At 35.4% G+C, this 15,134-nt stretch overlaps 1 protein-coding gene across 1 annotated transcript; it reads left to right on the top strand.

The window, feature by feature from the left end:
- The first annotated feature begins 1,880 nt into the window (after positions 1-1,880).
- LOC107047221 lies at positions 1,881-4,261 on the top strand. The gene is made up of 6 exons (XM_015269975.1): positions 1,881-1,996; positions 2,768-3,080; positions 3,143-3,214; positions 3,561-3,727; positions 3,802-3,885; positions 4,111-4,261. The coding sequence occupies exons 1-6, from the start codon at positions 1,881-1,883 to the stop codon at positions 4,259-4,261; spliced, it is 903 nt and encodes a 300-aa protein (XP_015125461.1).
- Positions 4,262-15,134: the final 10,873 nt, after the last annotated feature.

Here is a 15,134-nt window from a genome sequence, read left to right as displayed (position 1 = left end):
CCCCCCCCTCCCTCCCACCCTCCCCCCCTGACATGGGAAAACGAGTAACAGGCGAACCAATGCAGCGGGACAAATGACGATGTGGTCCATGCCACCCCGTGAGCCCTTCTCCCCTGCCTTTTCGGAATTAAAGATCCCGCGATAAGGCTGTTGTCATCTACCATCCCCATTTTCGTCTTCACTACCCTTCGCCTCGGCGTTCTGTGAAGCTCTTTCGCTATGCATCATGTTCGTGAAAAAAAGTGGAAAAACGGAGGGAAAAATAAATGAAATGAGAGCCAAGGGATGGAAACGATCCAGGAAAATTCCAATTAATCTTCTCTCGTTTTCCTTCTGGATTCTTATTCCCCTCAAAAAGAACCGAAAAAACGTACGCTAACGTCGAATCGATTGAGATCCATTGATAAGAAACAAATCGTATAATTTTTCGCATGATTTTTCGTTTTACGCGGGTTTTGTCTTTTTTTATCTCTGCATGTGGGGAAATCGGGGATCGAGAATACGGAAATTTATCATTTTGAAGTGGGTGTTTATTTATGGAAAGTTTTTGAAATTAATCGCAAATATGCGGAAAAAACAGTTGGAGAAAATTTACCGAACAAGGCAAGTAATTGTGAAGCGAACTCGAGTTTCGTAAAATTTTTGCAAAATTTACCCTGCATTCCATCAAAAATTAACTCCGTGAACGTGAATGATTGCTCAATGTTATGTATAATTTTTCTGTAACGGAGAATGGTTCTTTACCGAACGCGTTCGGTAAAATTTCACTTCTATTCGTCTCCATTTTTTTTTCATTGAATTACATTTTACTTCATGATTACCTTTCATACAGCAAAATTTAACACGATTTTCTAGGGATTTTTATCCAAATGTTCTCTTCGTGTAATGAATGAATAGCGATTTCCGTGTGATCGAACCTGTTACCGTTGAACCCATCACTATTTCCACAAACAAATTTTCAAATTTGAGAATGTCAGAATACAAATTAAATTGGTTGAGAAAAATTTGGGAAAGTTCATGGATAATTCAGAGTCATTGCAATTATACTTTGCAATTAATGACTTTTTTCAACATTTCGTTTTTATAAATAAATAATGGGAATTGGACCAAATAGTGGTGGTTTTTACAAACTGATGCTTTGAGGGCAAATTCTTATTTATGAATTACGTACAAAGAAAAACAACAGAGTGCATTTTTATTAATGTGTCACAACTCCTCACAACTCCTTTTGGTGCATTTCATGTGTACCATTTGGAAATTAATGTGGAAAATTATTTCAATTCGGAAAGATTAATATTGAAAAACCTGTAGAATTTATTTTATCGTAAAGTATTGTCTGTGTTAGACATCGAGGGTCATTCATCCTGTGGTTTTGGCTATTCTACCAAGAAATGACGTGAATAAAAAAAATCATTGGATACAAAACATTAATAATAATGTATAATCACATTATTTGTTCCTATAATATTAGTTATATTATTTGAGGGCATTTTTTTCAAGTGAAAAAAAAAACATCGAAAAGATCTTTCGAGGAGATTTTTCATCCCGACTTTTCTGTTTCGATTTTTTCCGGGTCCTCCCTGAAAAGTAATTCCTGGAGGCACTCGTCCGTGGCCCGCGTTATGACCCGGACATCCTTCGCACTAGATGCCGTATTACCTCTTTCTCTCGGGTCCTGCAGTTCACAACCCGTATTTCAAATTTTATCGCTTGAAAATGTTAAGGCGAAAGTTGAAGCGCTGAAATTTTTCGGGTCGCGACGAAATGTCGCGTCGTGGCTTCCTCCCGGCCACGGACACTTTTCATCCCTTTGTGATCGTCGGTTTTTCATCGTGAGTTTTTGTTTGTTTTTTTTTCGGGGGAATTTGGGTTATGGGAGCATGGAGGAGGATGGACGTTCGGATCGGCTATCGGCCGCGGGGCTCAGGGAGGTTAGACGTGATTCTAGGGACAAGTCCAAGGCTGGTGCACTTAAGATAGAATTCCAGTATTATGGGTAAGTATTTTTTAAACATAAATTGTTTATGTGAATAGGCTCCATGAACTGCGAATGTGCTACAAGGTTGAAAAGTTTTGGAAATATTCGGAAGGGGATGGATTTCATCAAATGAAGAAATTAAAACGTCTGCAGATTTTTATTTTCTATTTTTTAGAAAATGAATTCGTTTTTTGCAAGATATCTGGATAGAGAAAAGTCAATTGTTCAAATTATTTTGATCAGTTTTTTTAATTTGTTAATTAAATTGGCTGAGTAAAATTTGAAAAAAAAATCATGAGTATTCAGCGTTATTAAAGTTACATTTTGCACATAATTATAATTTTTTTAAATACTCGTTGTTTATAAATAAATAATCGAAATTGTTTACACCTCCGGGAACTTTATCTTTTTAGGCATGAAATCGTTTTCTGTTGAAATTCTGAATATAAAATACTCCTAGTTTCTAATGTACTCCTACTTTAAAATGTTCAATATCGAGATTGAAATTCAGACTCAAATGAAAGCTCTGATGTTGAACTACAAAAGTAGAAACCCATTTCACTGGAGAACAAATAACCAAAGGATTTGAATATCCTTAATGACTTTAATGTAACGAAATTAACTGAATTATTACAATAAACCGAATTTCACTCTAAATTTTTAAAAACCCATCCTGCCCCAACCGTTTCCCTATTGTATTTTCGAAACTACTGAACAGGAGCATCGCCTCGCATAAAATTAACCACCTGATCAAAGAAAAATCAATCGCTCAAATTGTTTTGATATCAGAGGAATAATCGGTAACCTTGAGCCAGCCCTGACGGACGCGGGAGAGCGCGCTCTAGCCTCGAACTGGACGAAGAAATTATTCGGCGTCGAGTACCACGTGGAGGTGCTGATGGACAAGCGTAACAGGTACTTGGCAGCCTTGGCGATCAATATGATCAATGACCAGATGAGCGGGGTCTTCGAGACTGTTCCCCCGGAGGGACCGCTCCAAGAGATCGAAGAGTTATCGATAATCAGCCCGGGACAGGCCGAGTGGGAGCGAGACACCACGTGGTCGGAATTCTACTCCGCTATTCCGGAGGACATGGATGAAGTATTGCATTGCACTAGGACATCCTCATATTTTCCTTCATTTAGAAATTTTTCTTTGAGTAGATTTCATGCACTTTTCATCCCAACGAAGGAGATTGCGAGGAGAACGCAGACATGGATAAGCAGTTGGAAAATGTATATTTTTATTTTAAAAATATTGATTATTTTTATTTGTTGAATAATGAGTGCTTCATCTGGAATTCAGAAAGAGAAAATCAGTAGCGAAGTGGTAAAACGGTTCAAGTCGACTTATCTCCTAGTTGAGTTTTTGAGGAATATTTCGGAATCTAATGGAGATAGGAAAATTTTCGTAATTACATTTGTTGTAGCTCCCAATCGGCTCTACAAAAAAGGTTATAACAAAAATTTTGCTTTCTCCCTTAGATTCCGAGATATTCATTGAAAACGGGTCAATAGTCAAAATTGACTTGTACCGTTTTACCACTTCGCTACTGAAATTTTTTTTTAAATTTTTTTTTAGGAATTTTGGTTTCTCCTGTATCACATTCGACCCTGCGCTGCCATAATGCCCTGTCCCGCCTCAAAATCGAAGGTCATTCATTGGATTTACGCCCTCTGTCGTTTGAGCGCTAAGAAGTGTCACAAGATGAAGAATTTGAGGAATGAATATACTTATTCGCTGTATTCGTAAGGGTTTAGAGCATTGATTTTTATATTATCTCGTTTTGATTTTATTCGAGACATTTTTAATGATTGTTAAGGTATGTTATTGATCTGAAAGTTGCTGGACCTTTTGAAGAGAGTCCTCCGAGGCGGAAATTACCTCCGCTTGCTGAATTAGCCAAGTAATTCTGCATTTATTCAATGATGAATACATTAATCACATAAATTATCATCAATTCATTGATTACTTTTCTCAAATAATCTTATCGCAAAGATTGTTCTTTTAATTTCATCAGTTGTTAAAAGTCATTGTTTTTTTCACTAAAATTACTCATCATTAAGAAAGATAAATTAAATAAATTGAAGTAAATTTTTTTAGTAAATAATTTCGTGTGCATGCATTACAGAAAAACTGCTGAAAGGTATCCCATAACATCTCCGTACAACTCCCAAGCAAATTCATTCATGGAGGCACAACCAGCCCCCGAGGAAGGTGCAATATGTTACGTAGCAGTCACTGGGAATATGTTCGATCCAAATAAACTACTTCCAAGATAATTCCTCACGAAAAATGAACTGCAATTTTGTCACTACCTCAGCGAAACCAGAAAAATCAATCGAATTAATCTCATGAATTTTTCAGAGTAATATTTGCCCGCGAATGTTTCATATTTTTCAAGAAAATCAATTCTCCTAAACACAAAAGTTGTGAAAAGACTGATATTTCCCCCAAAAATCACTCATCATTAAGAAAAATAAATGAAAGAAAAAGGAGTACATTTTTTTATTAACGAACTTCATATTTATTTACTATAGGAAAATTGTTGAGAGTCATCCCATAACATTTCTCTACAACACTGAAATATATTCGATCCAAATAAACTACTTCCAAGATAATTCCGTACGAAAAATGAACTAAAATTTTGCCGCTACCCCAACGAAACCAGAAAAATAAATCGAATTAATCTCATGAATTTTTCAGAATAATATTTCCCCGCGAATGTCTCGTATTTTTCAGGAAAATAAATTCTTCCGAACATCACACTCTATCTTCCATCCATAAAGGACAATGTCAAGTAGATTTCTCAACGTCCCGATATTATGATTAATACTCTTTCGCGAGAACGATACACAGGATCAATGAGCGGCGATAGCGAGAGCGAGCGGGAGGAGGGGGGGGGGAGAATGAAATGGTGGTTGAGAGGGTGAATTCCCTTCATCTCTCTCGCATTGAGGCTGTACTGGGTACAGCAAATCCCCGTCAACCGCATTCAATTACGATGTTATCGCGAATACAGATGACGGTTATTTCCTTCGGTACACCCTATACATAAACGGCATCGCTTCACTTGCCGTTAAGTCGAGGGTATGGAGGCTTTACTCGAGCGTTCAATTGTTTTGCTGTGTACTTGAAATTATCAATGAAGTTTCGTTGAATATTTCGTATTGAAAAATTGGTTTTTCCTTTAAAACTGTTTAATTTTGATGATTTTGTGTGCGAATTATTCACAGATGCTGTCACAATGAATAATAAGTCGAACAAGGATATAATAATGGGAAAATGAAGTGTTTTTTCTAAGAAATTTTATTAAATTTCTGATTATTTTTTTAGACAGATTTGGAGTTTTGTAGGTGAATTATTCTCTTCAGAGTTTTCCAATTAAGGATATCCAAGAACTTTGGCTATTTATAATTAAAAGATAATTTTAAAATTACAATTTTCGGGAATCACGAGTATTTTCTATACATAATTTTTTATTTTTTCATTTTTTCTATTTCATTGGTTTTATCGAAGTAATTCTCGATTTGAAACCCCTCCTCTAGCCAGCCTCCCCTCCTTTCTTTTCCTCTCATTGTTATCTGCGGTGTCATGGCCGTCTTACTCTTAGCTGTGCCTCATTCGAGCTAGGACTGCACGGGAAACCATGTAAAACCCCAGTCGCACAGCCGGCCGATTGTGCAGTGCCCTAATATATCCATCTGTGACACTGACTAGGTGGAGACACTAGGCCACTACACCATACCTACTGCCCGCAATTTTTGTGTTCCTAAGCGGTCACCCATCCAAGTACTAACCCAGCTCAACGCTGCTTAGCTTGGATATCCGCCGGAGCAACACCTCACCCATCTAACCATTAGAGTCGGTTCTATACATAATTCATAAACAATTAATTTTCCACTGTAAAATCATTTGTGCGGAATCGTAAGGAATTTATTCATATTCAGGATTTTACCAGAAATCGATTCATGTCTAAGAAAATAATAATTCTGTGCAAAATGTAATTTGAATGACACATTTAATGATTAAAAATAGTTAAATCTATAGTGTGGTCTGTACCAAGCTGTGGAGGATACTTGGACATCCTCAAATTCCTTGGGCATTAATTTTTCAAGTCGCTTTTGTTTCTGATTACAAAACTGAAGGAAAAAAGGGGTAATTCATGCACACGAAGTCTTATGCAAAAATCAACATCTATTGATTTTTTTTTCCATTAATCTATGTCGGCATAAATTTTCAATAAATATTGACGCAGTAGGCAATAGAATTTTCTATAGAATTCCTTAGAGAATGCACCAGGCGTTTTTAGTCCATTTTTTATGCGATATTGATGAAAATAGCAATAAAAATCCACTTCCTCCAAATTTTTTCAGGTGACAATTCCTCTGAAATTTCAATGAAATTCACCATAGAAAATTCACGATTTTTCTGAGAAAACCTTATGGAAGCAGCGAATTTCACTTCAGATATACCATGAAAATCAACAGAATTCCGAGAAATTCAAGTAAATTCTGCGTAATTTGAGGCTGTATATTAATGTTTTAGGCATTCTAAAAATTTTGAACTCTATTGAATTTTTCCTGAAAATTAAAATGTCATTATTTCCCAAGAACGAAATAAGTGTCACTTCCCTGAAAATTACTACTAAAATGTCACTAAAAAAACTAGTGATTCTAGAAAAAAAACTCTAAAGATGTTTTCCATGTCACAATGAGCAAAATGGCAACAAAATTGAAAACACTTTTCGACAATGGAAATCACATGCTGTCGAGTATGGGGATGGGGATGAATTCGGAATAATTGAATTCCCTTCACAAATGATTTGAAAATGATTCCACAGACGTGCCATCATGACTTCGAGAGTTATTAGCCCCCGGGGCTCGAGCGTTCACTCGGACGGAAGAGCGACAGGGCCTGTCAAAAACACTGAGTTTTTCCTGCGCCACGCGGCCTCGGTTATAACGTAATTTCACCGCGTCATTGCCAAACGCTAGAATCCTCTCCCCCAATTCTCTCTGACGTATTGCAGCCGATCAGTTACATTATCCCCGGGTTGCATTTTATTTCATATCCCAGACTGATATACACGGCAATCTGATGGGCCCCGGGGGTGTGCTATTCCCGAATTATCGAGGCTGATGCTCCAACGTGTGCCAAACAAATGTCAAATGTACCGATAATCGAACGACGTATCGGTTTTTAAATGTCGGGGTCAATTGTTGGATAAATAACTTCATTTGTATTCCGAGTGCAACACTTGCGCCGCATCGATCGGAATTATTTCCGAGGCCTCGGGGTAATTTTGACTCTGAGAGGATTGGGCCGAGTAGATTTTTAAGGCAATGGTCAGACACGTTACCTGGGGATTCAGCGGTAAGTTGATATGGACAATCCGATTATTTGTATTTGAAATGAGGCGAACTGTACTGTAAACTTTATACTGTAATATATTTTACAGTACAGTAAACAATACTGTAAAATTATATTGCTAGTATTGGATGACATCACATTGAATATTAAATTCAACAATATTATTCACTACTTTGAGAACATATCATAAATTTAAATCATTTTTTATTACTTTAACAATCGATAATATTTTTCGGTCAATTTTGGTAATTTTTATACTAAACAATATTTTTGGAATAATTATTGTTATAATATTTATTGTACAGAATATTTTTTCAATAATTGGGGGGCATTCTGGGAACTTATGAATAATATTCAGGATCTGGAAAGGTACAAGATTGTAAGAATAAGCAAATTTAGGTAATTATATAATTTTTAATTTATAACATTAGATTGAATATTGAATTTAATAATATTATTTACTACTTTAGGAAAGACTTGGAAGTTTAAATTATTTTTTATTACTTTTATAAAGAACAATATTTTCAGAATAATTATCATTACTTTCCTAATGAATAATATTCTGAATCTGAAAGGGTAGTCGACTGCAGGGATAAATTTAGATAATTATATGATTGTTAATTTATAACATTCCATTAATTATCGAATCCAACAGCATTATTCATTGCTTTAGGAATGGGTTATAAGGAATGGGTTATAAATCATTTTTCATTACTTTAATAATTGATATTTTTCTGTCAATTTTCATGCTTTTGATAATGAACAATATTTTTATAATAATTATCATTACTCTTGAAAAATATTACTAATAAATAATATTCCTCAGAGCATTTTTTAATACTTCAACAATTAATAACATTCCGAATATTTTTCATTTTCTCCACCTGAAACATTCCATCCCCCTGAACTCTCCCGATTTCTCCACACAACTCATTCTCTCCCCCAGGACCCTCGCCATTCTAAATCAAAGATACCCAGACATTAGAAAAAAACTACTGACTACACAAGAAGAATGAGAAAAAGTCTATAACAAGCACTTTAGTCGTAACTCTATAAAGCACCAAAGTTGATAACATTCCAATAATACTATCCTCTACTTTAGAAATGTATTATAATTTTAAATAATTTTTTATTCCTTCAATAAATAATAATAATTTCCAGTCAATTTTCATGATTTTCATAACGAACAATATTTTTATAATAATTATCATTACTCTTGAAAAATATTACTAATGAATAATATTCCTCAGAGCATTTTTTAATACTTCAACAATTAATAATATTCCGAATATTTTTCATTTTCTCCACCTGAAACATTCCATCCCCCTGAACTCTCCCGATTTCTCCACACAACTCATTCTCTCCCCCGGGCCCCTCGCCATTCTAAATCAAAGATACCCAGACATTAAAAAAACTACTGACTACACAAGAAGAATGAGAAAAAGTCTATAACAAGCACTTTGGTCGTAACTCTATAAAGCACCAAAGTTGATAACATTCCAATAATACTATCCTCTACTTTAGAAATGTATTATAATTTTAAATAATTTTTTATTCCTTCAATAAATAATAATAATTTCCAGTCAATTTTCATGATTTTCATAACGAACAATATTTTTATAATAATTATCATTACTCTTGAAAAATATTACTAATGAATAATATTCCTCAGAGCATTTTTTAATACTTCAACAATTAATAATATTCCGAATATTTTTCATTTTCTCCACCTGAAACATTCCATCCCCCTGAACTCTCCCGATTTCTCCACACAACTCATTCTCTCCCCCGGGCCCCTCGCCATTCTAAATCAAAGATACCCAGACATTAAAAAAACTACTGACTACACAAGAAGAATGAGAAAAAGTCTATAACAAGCACTTTGGTCGTAACTCTATAAAGCACCAAAGTTGATAACATTCCAATAATACTATCCTCTACTTTAGAAATGTATTATAATTTTAAATAATTTTTTATTCCTTCAATAAATAATAATAATTTCCAGTCAATTTTCATGATTTTCATAACGAACAATATTTTTATAATAATTATCATTACTCTTGAAAAATATTACTAATGAATAATATTCCTCAGAGCATTTTTTAATACTTCAACAATTAATAATATTCCGAATATTTTTCATTTTCTCCACCTGAAACATTCCATCCCCCTGAACTCTCCCGATTTCTCCACACAACTCATTCTCTCCCCCGGGCCCCTCGCCATTCTAAATCAAAGATACCCAGACATTAAAAAAACTACTGACTACACAAGAAGAATGAGAAAAAGTCTATAACAAGCACTTTGGTCGTAACTCTATAAAGCACCAAAGTTGATAACATTCCAATAATACTATCCTCTACTTTAGAAATGTATTATAATTTTAAATAATTTTTTATTCCTTCAATAAATAATAATAATTTCCAGTCAATTTTCATGATTTTCATAACGAACAATATTTTTATAATAATTATCATTACTCTTGAAAAATATTACTAATGAATAATATTCCTCAGAGCATTTTTAATACTTCAACAATTAATAATATTCCGAATATTTTTCATTTTCTCCACCTGAAACATTCCATCCCCCTGAACTCTCCCGATTTCTCCACACAACTCATTCTCTCCCCCGGGCCCCTCGCCATTCTAAATCAAAGATACCCAGACATTAAAAAAACTACTGACTACACAAGAAGAATGAGAAAAAGTCTATAACAAGCACTTTGGTCGTAACTCTATAAAGCACCAAAGTTGATAACATTCCAATAATACTATCCTCTACTTTAGAAATGTATTATAATTTTAAATAATTTTTTATTCCTTCAATAAATAATAATAATTTCCAGTCAATTTTCATGATTTTCATAACGAACAATATTTTTATAATAATTATCATTACTCTTGAAAAATATTACTAATGAATAATATTCCTCAGAGCATTTTTAATACTTCAACAATTAATAATATTCCGAATATTTTTCATTTTCTCCACCTGAAACATTCCATCCCCCTGAACTCTCCCGATTTCTCCACACAACTCATTCTCTCCCCCGGGCCCCTCGCCATTCTAAATCAAAGATACCCAGACATTAAAAAAACTACTGACTACACAAGAAGAATGAGAAAAAGTCTATAACAAGCACTTTGGTCGTAACTCCATAAAGCACCAAAGTTAAAGAAATCAGTAGCACGTAGAGAGCGTTAAAATTAACGACGCAGTAACAAAGTATTGTAGGTGAGTCCGATGGTGGTAACTGCACCGGAGCCATTGAAAAGACCCGCGCGGGGGTCCAAAACCCGGTAGGGGCGGGGACGCGTGTGCCCCTGGGCGATGTGCGCTGGGTAGTTTCACCTTGCGACGGTAGTTATCGTCCTGAAATTGCCGGCTACAAGACTGTAATCAAATACTTAAAACCAATGCCTCGCTGTCTCTATTACTCGCACGTACTTCTTGCGTCGATTTTTTTTTTCGTCTTTGGGGTGGAGAAGTAGGGGCTGTAAAAACGTTTGTCTTTCCGCAGGCCCTTTCTTCCGACTCCCATGAGGCTCGTTTCCACCGTCAGGAACTCACGCTTGGACGAAACTTTTCGCTTTCCGCGTTCAACAGCCAAATACTTTGGGGGGAGGGAGGGCAATGGCTTTATTGGACAGCGGTTATGAATGGGGAAATTGATTATTGGTCATTTGGGATGCTCTTGTTTGATTTTGATCGAGGAATTGATCTGGTGATGTAGCCTCACACCAAAACAAGCAGGAAAAACTCATTTTTTCCCAGTGTACACTGTTAAAAATTTTCAGGCCAAATCCTGGAAATTTTTATCGTGTTTAATTTTCATGGATATTTCAGGACATTGTATCATTGCAAAATCAAATATTCCATTGACTGTCTACTCAAATGATCTGAAAATTAGTAAAATACTCAATTTTTTAGTTAAATTATTCCGTCAAAAGTCAGAAAGATCAGAACAATTCTGGGAAAAATTGAAAATTCACGTCATTTTATTTCCAAATATTCATGTTCCGTTGTAAATTCAATGGAGTTGGGAAATTTTCATCTCACTCCCACTGAAAACTCATGAATTTCGTTGAATTCTACTTAAAAGTTGAATAAATTAGTTACGATTCCGAACAAATAATTTTGCGGTGCAATTTTTTAATTATTTCTATCAATCTCTCTCCAAAAGTAGACTTTCTAATTTTTTTCAGATTTCAAATGTCCGGAAACTCAGGGTCCAATGGGGCTCAAATGAAAGCTCACTGGACAAAAACTAGCCAAAGCCGAAGAACTAGAATAATTCAATCAGTCCTTTTCAGATCGAAATAATCTCGCCTCAGAAATTGAGTTTTAAATTGTCGTTTCTTGCAGACAATCGCCTGAGTCTCCAAAATGTCCAATAATTTTCATTGTCACTGTACACTGTCATCAAGAATATCTCCCTGAGAGCTCTTTCCACATATTCGTCATGAGTACAACCACCGAAAATTATCAAAAAATGAAATCCTTCGAAGCCATTCGAAAGAATACAAATGAAGAAGCTTTGTCAAGGAGGGTGCAGTGAATCGGGGGTTATGGTCTCGAATATAAAGTCCAGATAATGTATTCTCAGTGAGTAGAGAATCTCCCGTATATCCTTGCGGAAAAAATACAGATTAAGCCTCCTAAGCACGGATTTAACGTTTATTTATATCTCGCTAAGTGCTGGGCATTACCGGCGTATTACGGGTTCTAACAGCCGGTTAAACTTCTTTATATATTTTCCGGCTCTTCGTCACCCTCCCCAAGATCCTTCGGAGGCCGTACCCACTTCATTCCCGCTTCCTCAACACTCCGAAATTTTTAACGTCCACAGAGAAAACAACTTTCTGATTTTCAGCAACGAGGTAATTAAATTGAGAACCACGGTGTTGGAATCAAGAACCGTTGGGGTCATTCAAATATTGCGTCAAGGGATTGAGAAGCGAGGGAGCGCTCTAGAAAGATCGGTCTTATTGTTAAATTAAAATCACAATGTCCGAAAATTTAAATTATTTTTCCGTTGACGATTCCTAAATGGTATTCTTGTCGTTTATATTCGTCAACTTGGTAATATCAATGAATGTAAGATATTTTCATTAAATCTGCGTCGCCCCCATACGGCAAGAAAATTATTAATGTTAATTTAAACGCAATTTAGGGTTCTGAATTTAACCCTACATTGGTCACTAGGCGAGGAAATTGCCGCACATCTCATTTTCGTTTTTCGCCTCATCAATTCTATTGAATTTCGCCTCAAATCAATTTTATTGTTGAAAAGTGTCTGACATTTCGAGTTTTTTAAATGATTTCCCAATTATTGACCCTAGTGGGTTTGAACAAAAACGTTAAAAGTCAGGTGGCCAAGCTAGGGTTACAAAACCAGAATACTGCATTTCAGAACCAAAGTGCCTTGATTTAAGTATCCGGAATACTGGATTTTAGTAAAAACTACTGAGAAATTACCGAGAAATTCAGCATGTTTTGTGTCTGGATTTTAGTACCACAAAGTACTGACATTCAGAAACTAATTGGAAACCAAAAACGTATTTTCTGTGTTCTCCTTCTTGTTCTTCTCATCTTCTTTATTCCATTTTATTTACAAACCACAATTGAAATCAAATTCATAATCAATCTTTTATCATTTTACCGAACCGATGCGGGAAGAAGAACACAATCAGAATTAACTCCAGAAAATGAAAAAAATAACACATAAGAATCCATTATTTCGTTCTTTAAGCCTTTTTAATATCAAATTAAAGACTTTGATACTTTAAACTAAAATAATGATCAAAATAATGATAATGATGATGACGATAATGTCAACTGCTCTATAGACTAATGCAAGGCATTTGTATCAATAAAAAATCCTAAAGCAATAAACAAAGAAAAATTTGTAATTTAATTTTTTTTCATTTCCGATCCCGATGCGATGCAAAATCCAGTTTTCCTGTAATCCCATTGCCATAGAAATTAACGTTACGATCACTGACGGTATAACGTCACAAATTCATTGGGCAAACTACCCCTGAGAGAACAAACCCCCAGGATCATTCGAATCACCGTATCCCGTGCCCCCAAAATGTGGTTCATGGTGGAACGAAGACACTTGGATGAGAGGTTTAGAGACCGACTAGTGTCGTACAGCGGTTCGGGACTACATGGTATGGGGTACGAAAATGTTCTGGGGTTGAAGGGTGGTCTGCTAACGATCCTCGCAAGGGTTTGGCACTTAAATGCATTCTTAGACGAGTATTCCAGACAGTTTCGGTTAGCCATGTGTTCGAAACATTTACGGGGGATCATGAAACATCTCGAACGATCTCTTTGAAGGCATTAACTCGTTGATGATGAAAAATTTTGTTTGAGGAAGACGAGGGAGAATCGTGCGAAATCATTTAGAAGTCAAGTACATTTGAATTTTGGATTGTTCTATACACTGTTGGAAATTTTTAAAAAATTAAGCAATAGTTGCAATTGAATTCTCAATAGCGTGAATTTGAATTCAATTTAAGATCAAATCGTGCATGGAATCTCATTCAGGTCGGAAATTCTTGATAGTCGGGTTTTCCGTATTAGATTAGCACTGATATTTCAATGACATCTAGAATTTTCCATGTCATTACAGAAATTCAACAGCACATCCAACTGAATTTTCAGTGAATTGAAAATTCAGAGAAATTGTTGATGAAATAATTTTCATCATCGTGTGGACTGAAAATTGCACCTCCATTGAACACTCCAGAATTCAACTGATTTTTCAACAACAAAATACATGAAAATTTCGTGTGATTGAGCGATTGTTAAAAATTTGTAGATTTTTCACTTGAAATTTTATAAATTATTTTTTAACAGTGTAAATTCAAAAAGACGTACGCTATTGAAAATTTTTGGCTGAAATTTTCGGTAGAATTCCTGGAAATTTCATCATTGAAATAAATCAATAAATCATTATTGAATATTCTCATAAATTTTCCCTTTTCTAACATAATTTTTTAAAAAAGAACAGTAAAAATTGTGAGCTGTTGGTGACAAACCACTCGAAAAACGGAGAAATTTCAGTTCTTTTGGTGAATTTTTACTGCAAACTATTTAGTAATTTTTTTACTGCCTCTTCTCGACAATTTCCCGCTGATTTTTTTATTCAGTGCAGTGAAATCTGAAATCTTATTTTTCCAAAATTAATAGACCGGTGATTTGTCAAACAACTTTATTAAAATTAATAGACCAGTCAACTGCCTATAAAGTTCCAACAGTGTAAAGTTTACACTGTAAACCGGAATCTGGTTTTCCTCAATTTTTTTCCGCGTCTAGTAATGGAATTATGAATTCTTTTATCACTCAAATATCTTTACAGTCTCACAACCGAATTTTTCAACCTCGACGATGACCATATACAGCCGCGCGGGATATCCGTTACGATCGTTGGATGTACGCGTGTTGTGCCATTAAATTTAACGTTTATCGGCGTTGGTAGCGCGGCGTAAAATTTAATTAATCCAAAAGTGATTATGAGGAAAAGCGGAACACGAAATGGTGGATGAGTGTTCGCTGGTGGGTGGAGTTGAAAGTGGGGAATTTGCGAGTTGGGTAGTGTTAGTGCGCTGATTCTATCAGTGGCAATCGCTCCCATAAGCTCGGGATGGCCGGTCATAACCCTTCAGGTACCCTTTTAACTTCACTCCGTGGACCTGACATGGCAGTCGTGTCGGTGTTACGTTTTGATCGGTTTTCCTCTCGTTTATTCCAACTCCCGAGGCCTATATC

The sequence above is a fragment of the Diachasma alloeum genome, unplaced genomic scaffold, assembly GCF_001412515.2.
Source record: "Diachasma alloeum isolate Michigan unplaced genomic scaffold, Dall2.0 Dall_scaffold_00183, whole genome shotgun sequence".
Classification (NCBI taxonomy): domain Eukaryota; kingdom Metazoa; phylum Arthropoda; class Insecta; order Hymenoptera; family Braconidae; genus Diachasma; species Diachasma alloeum.
Note: the sequence above shows the minus strand (reverse complement) of the source record. Positions and strands in the feature narration are given on the sequence as shown.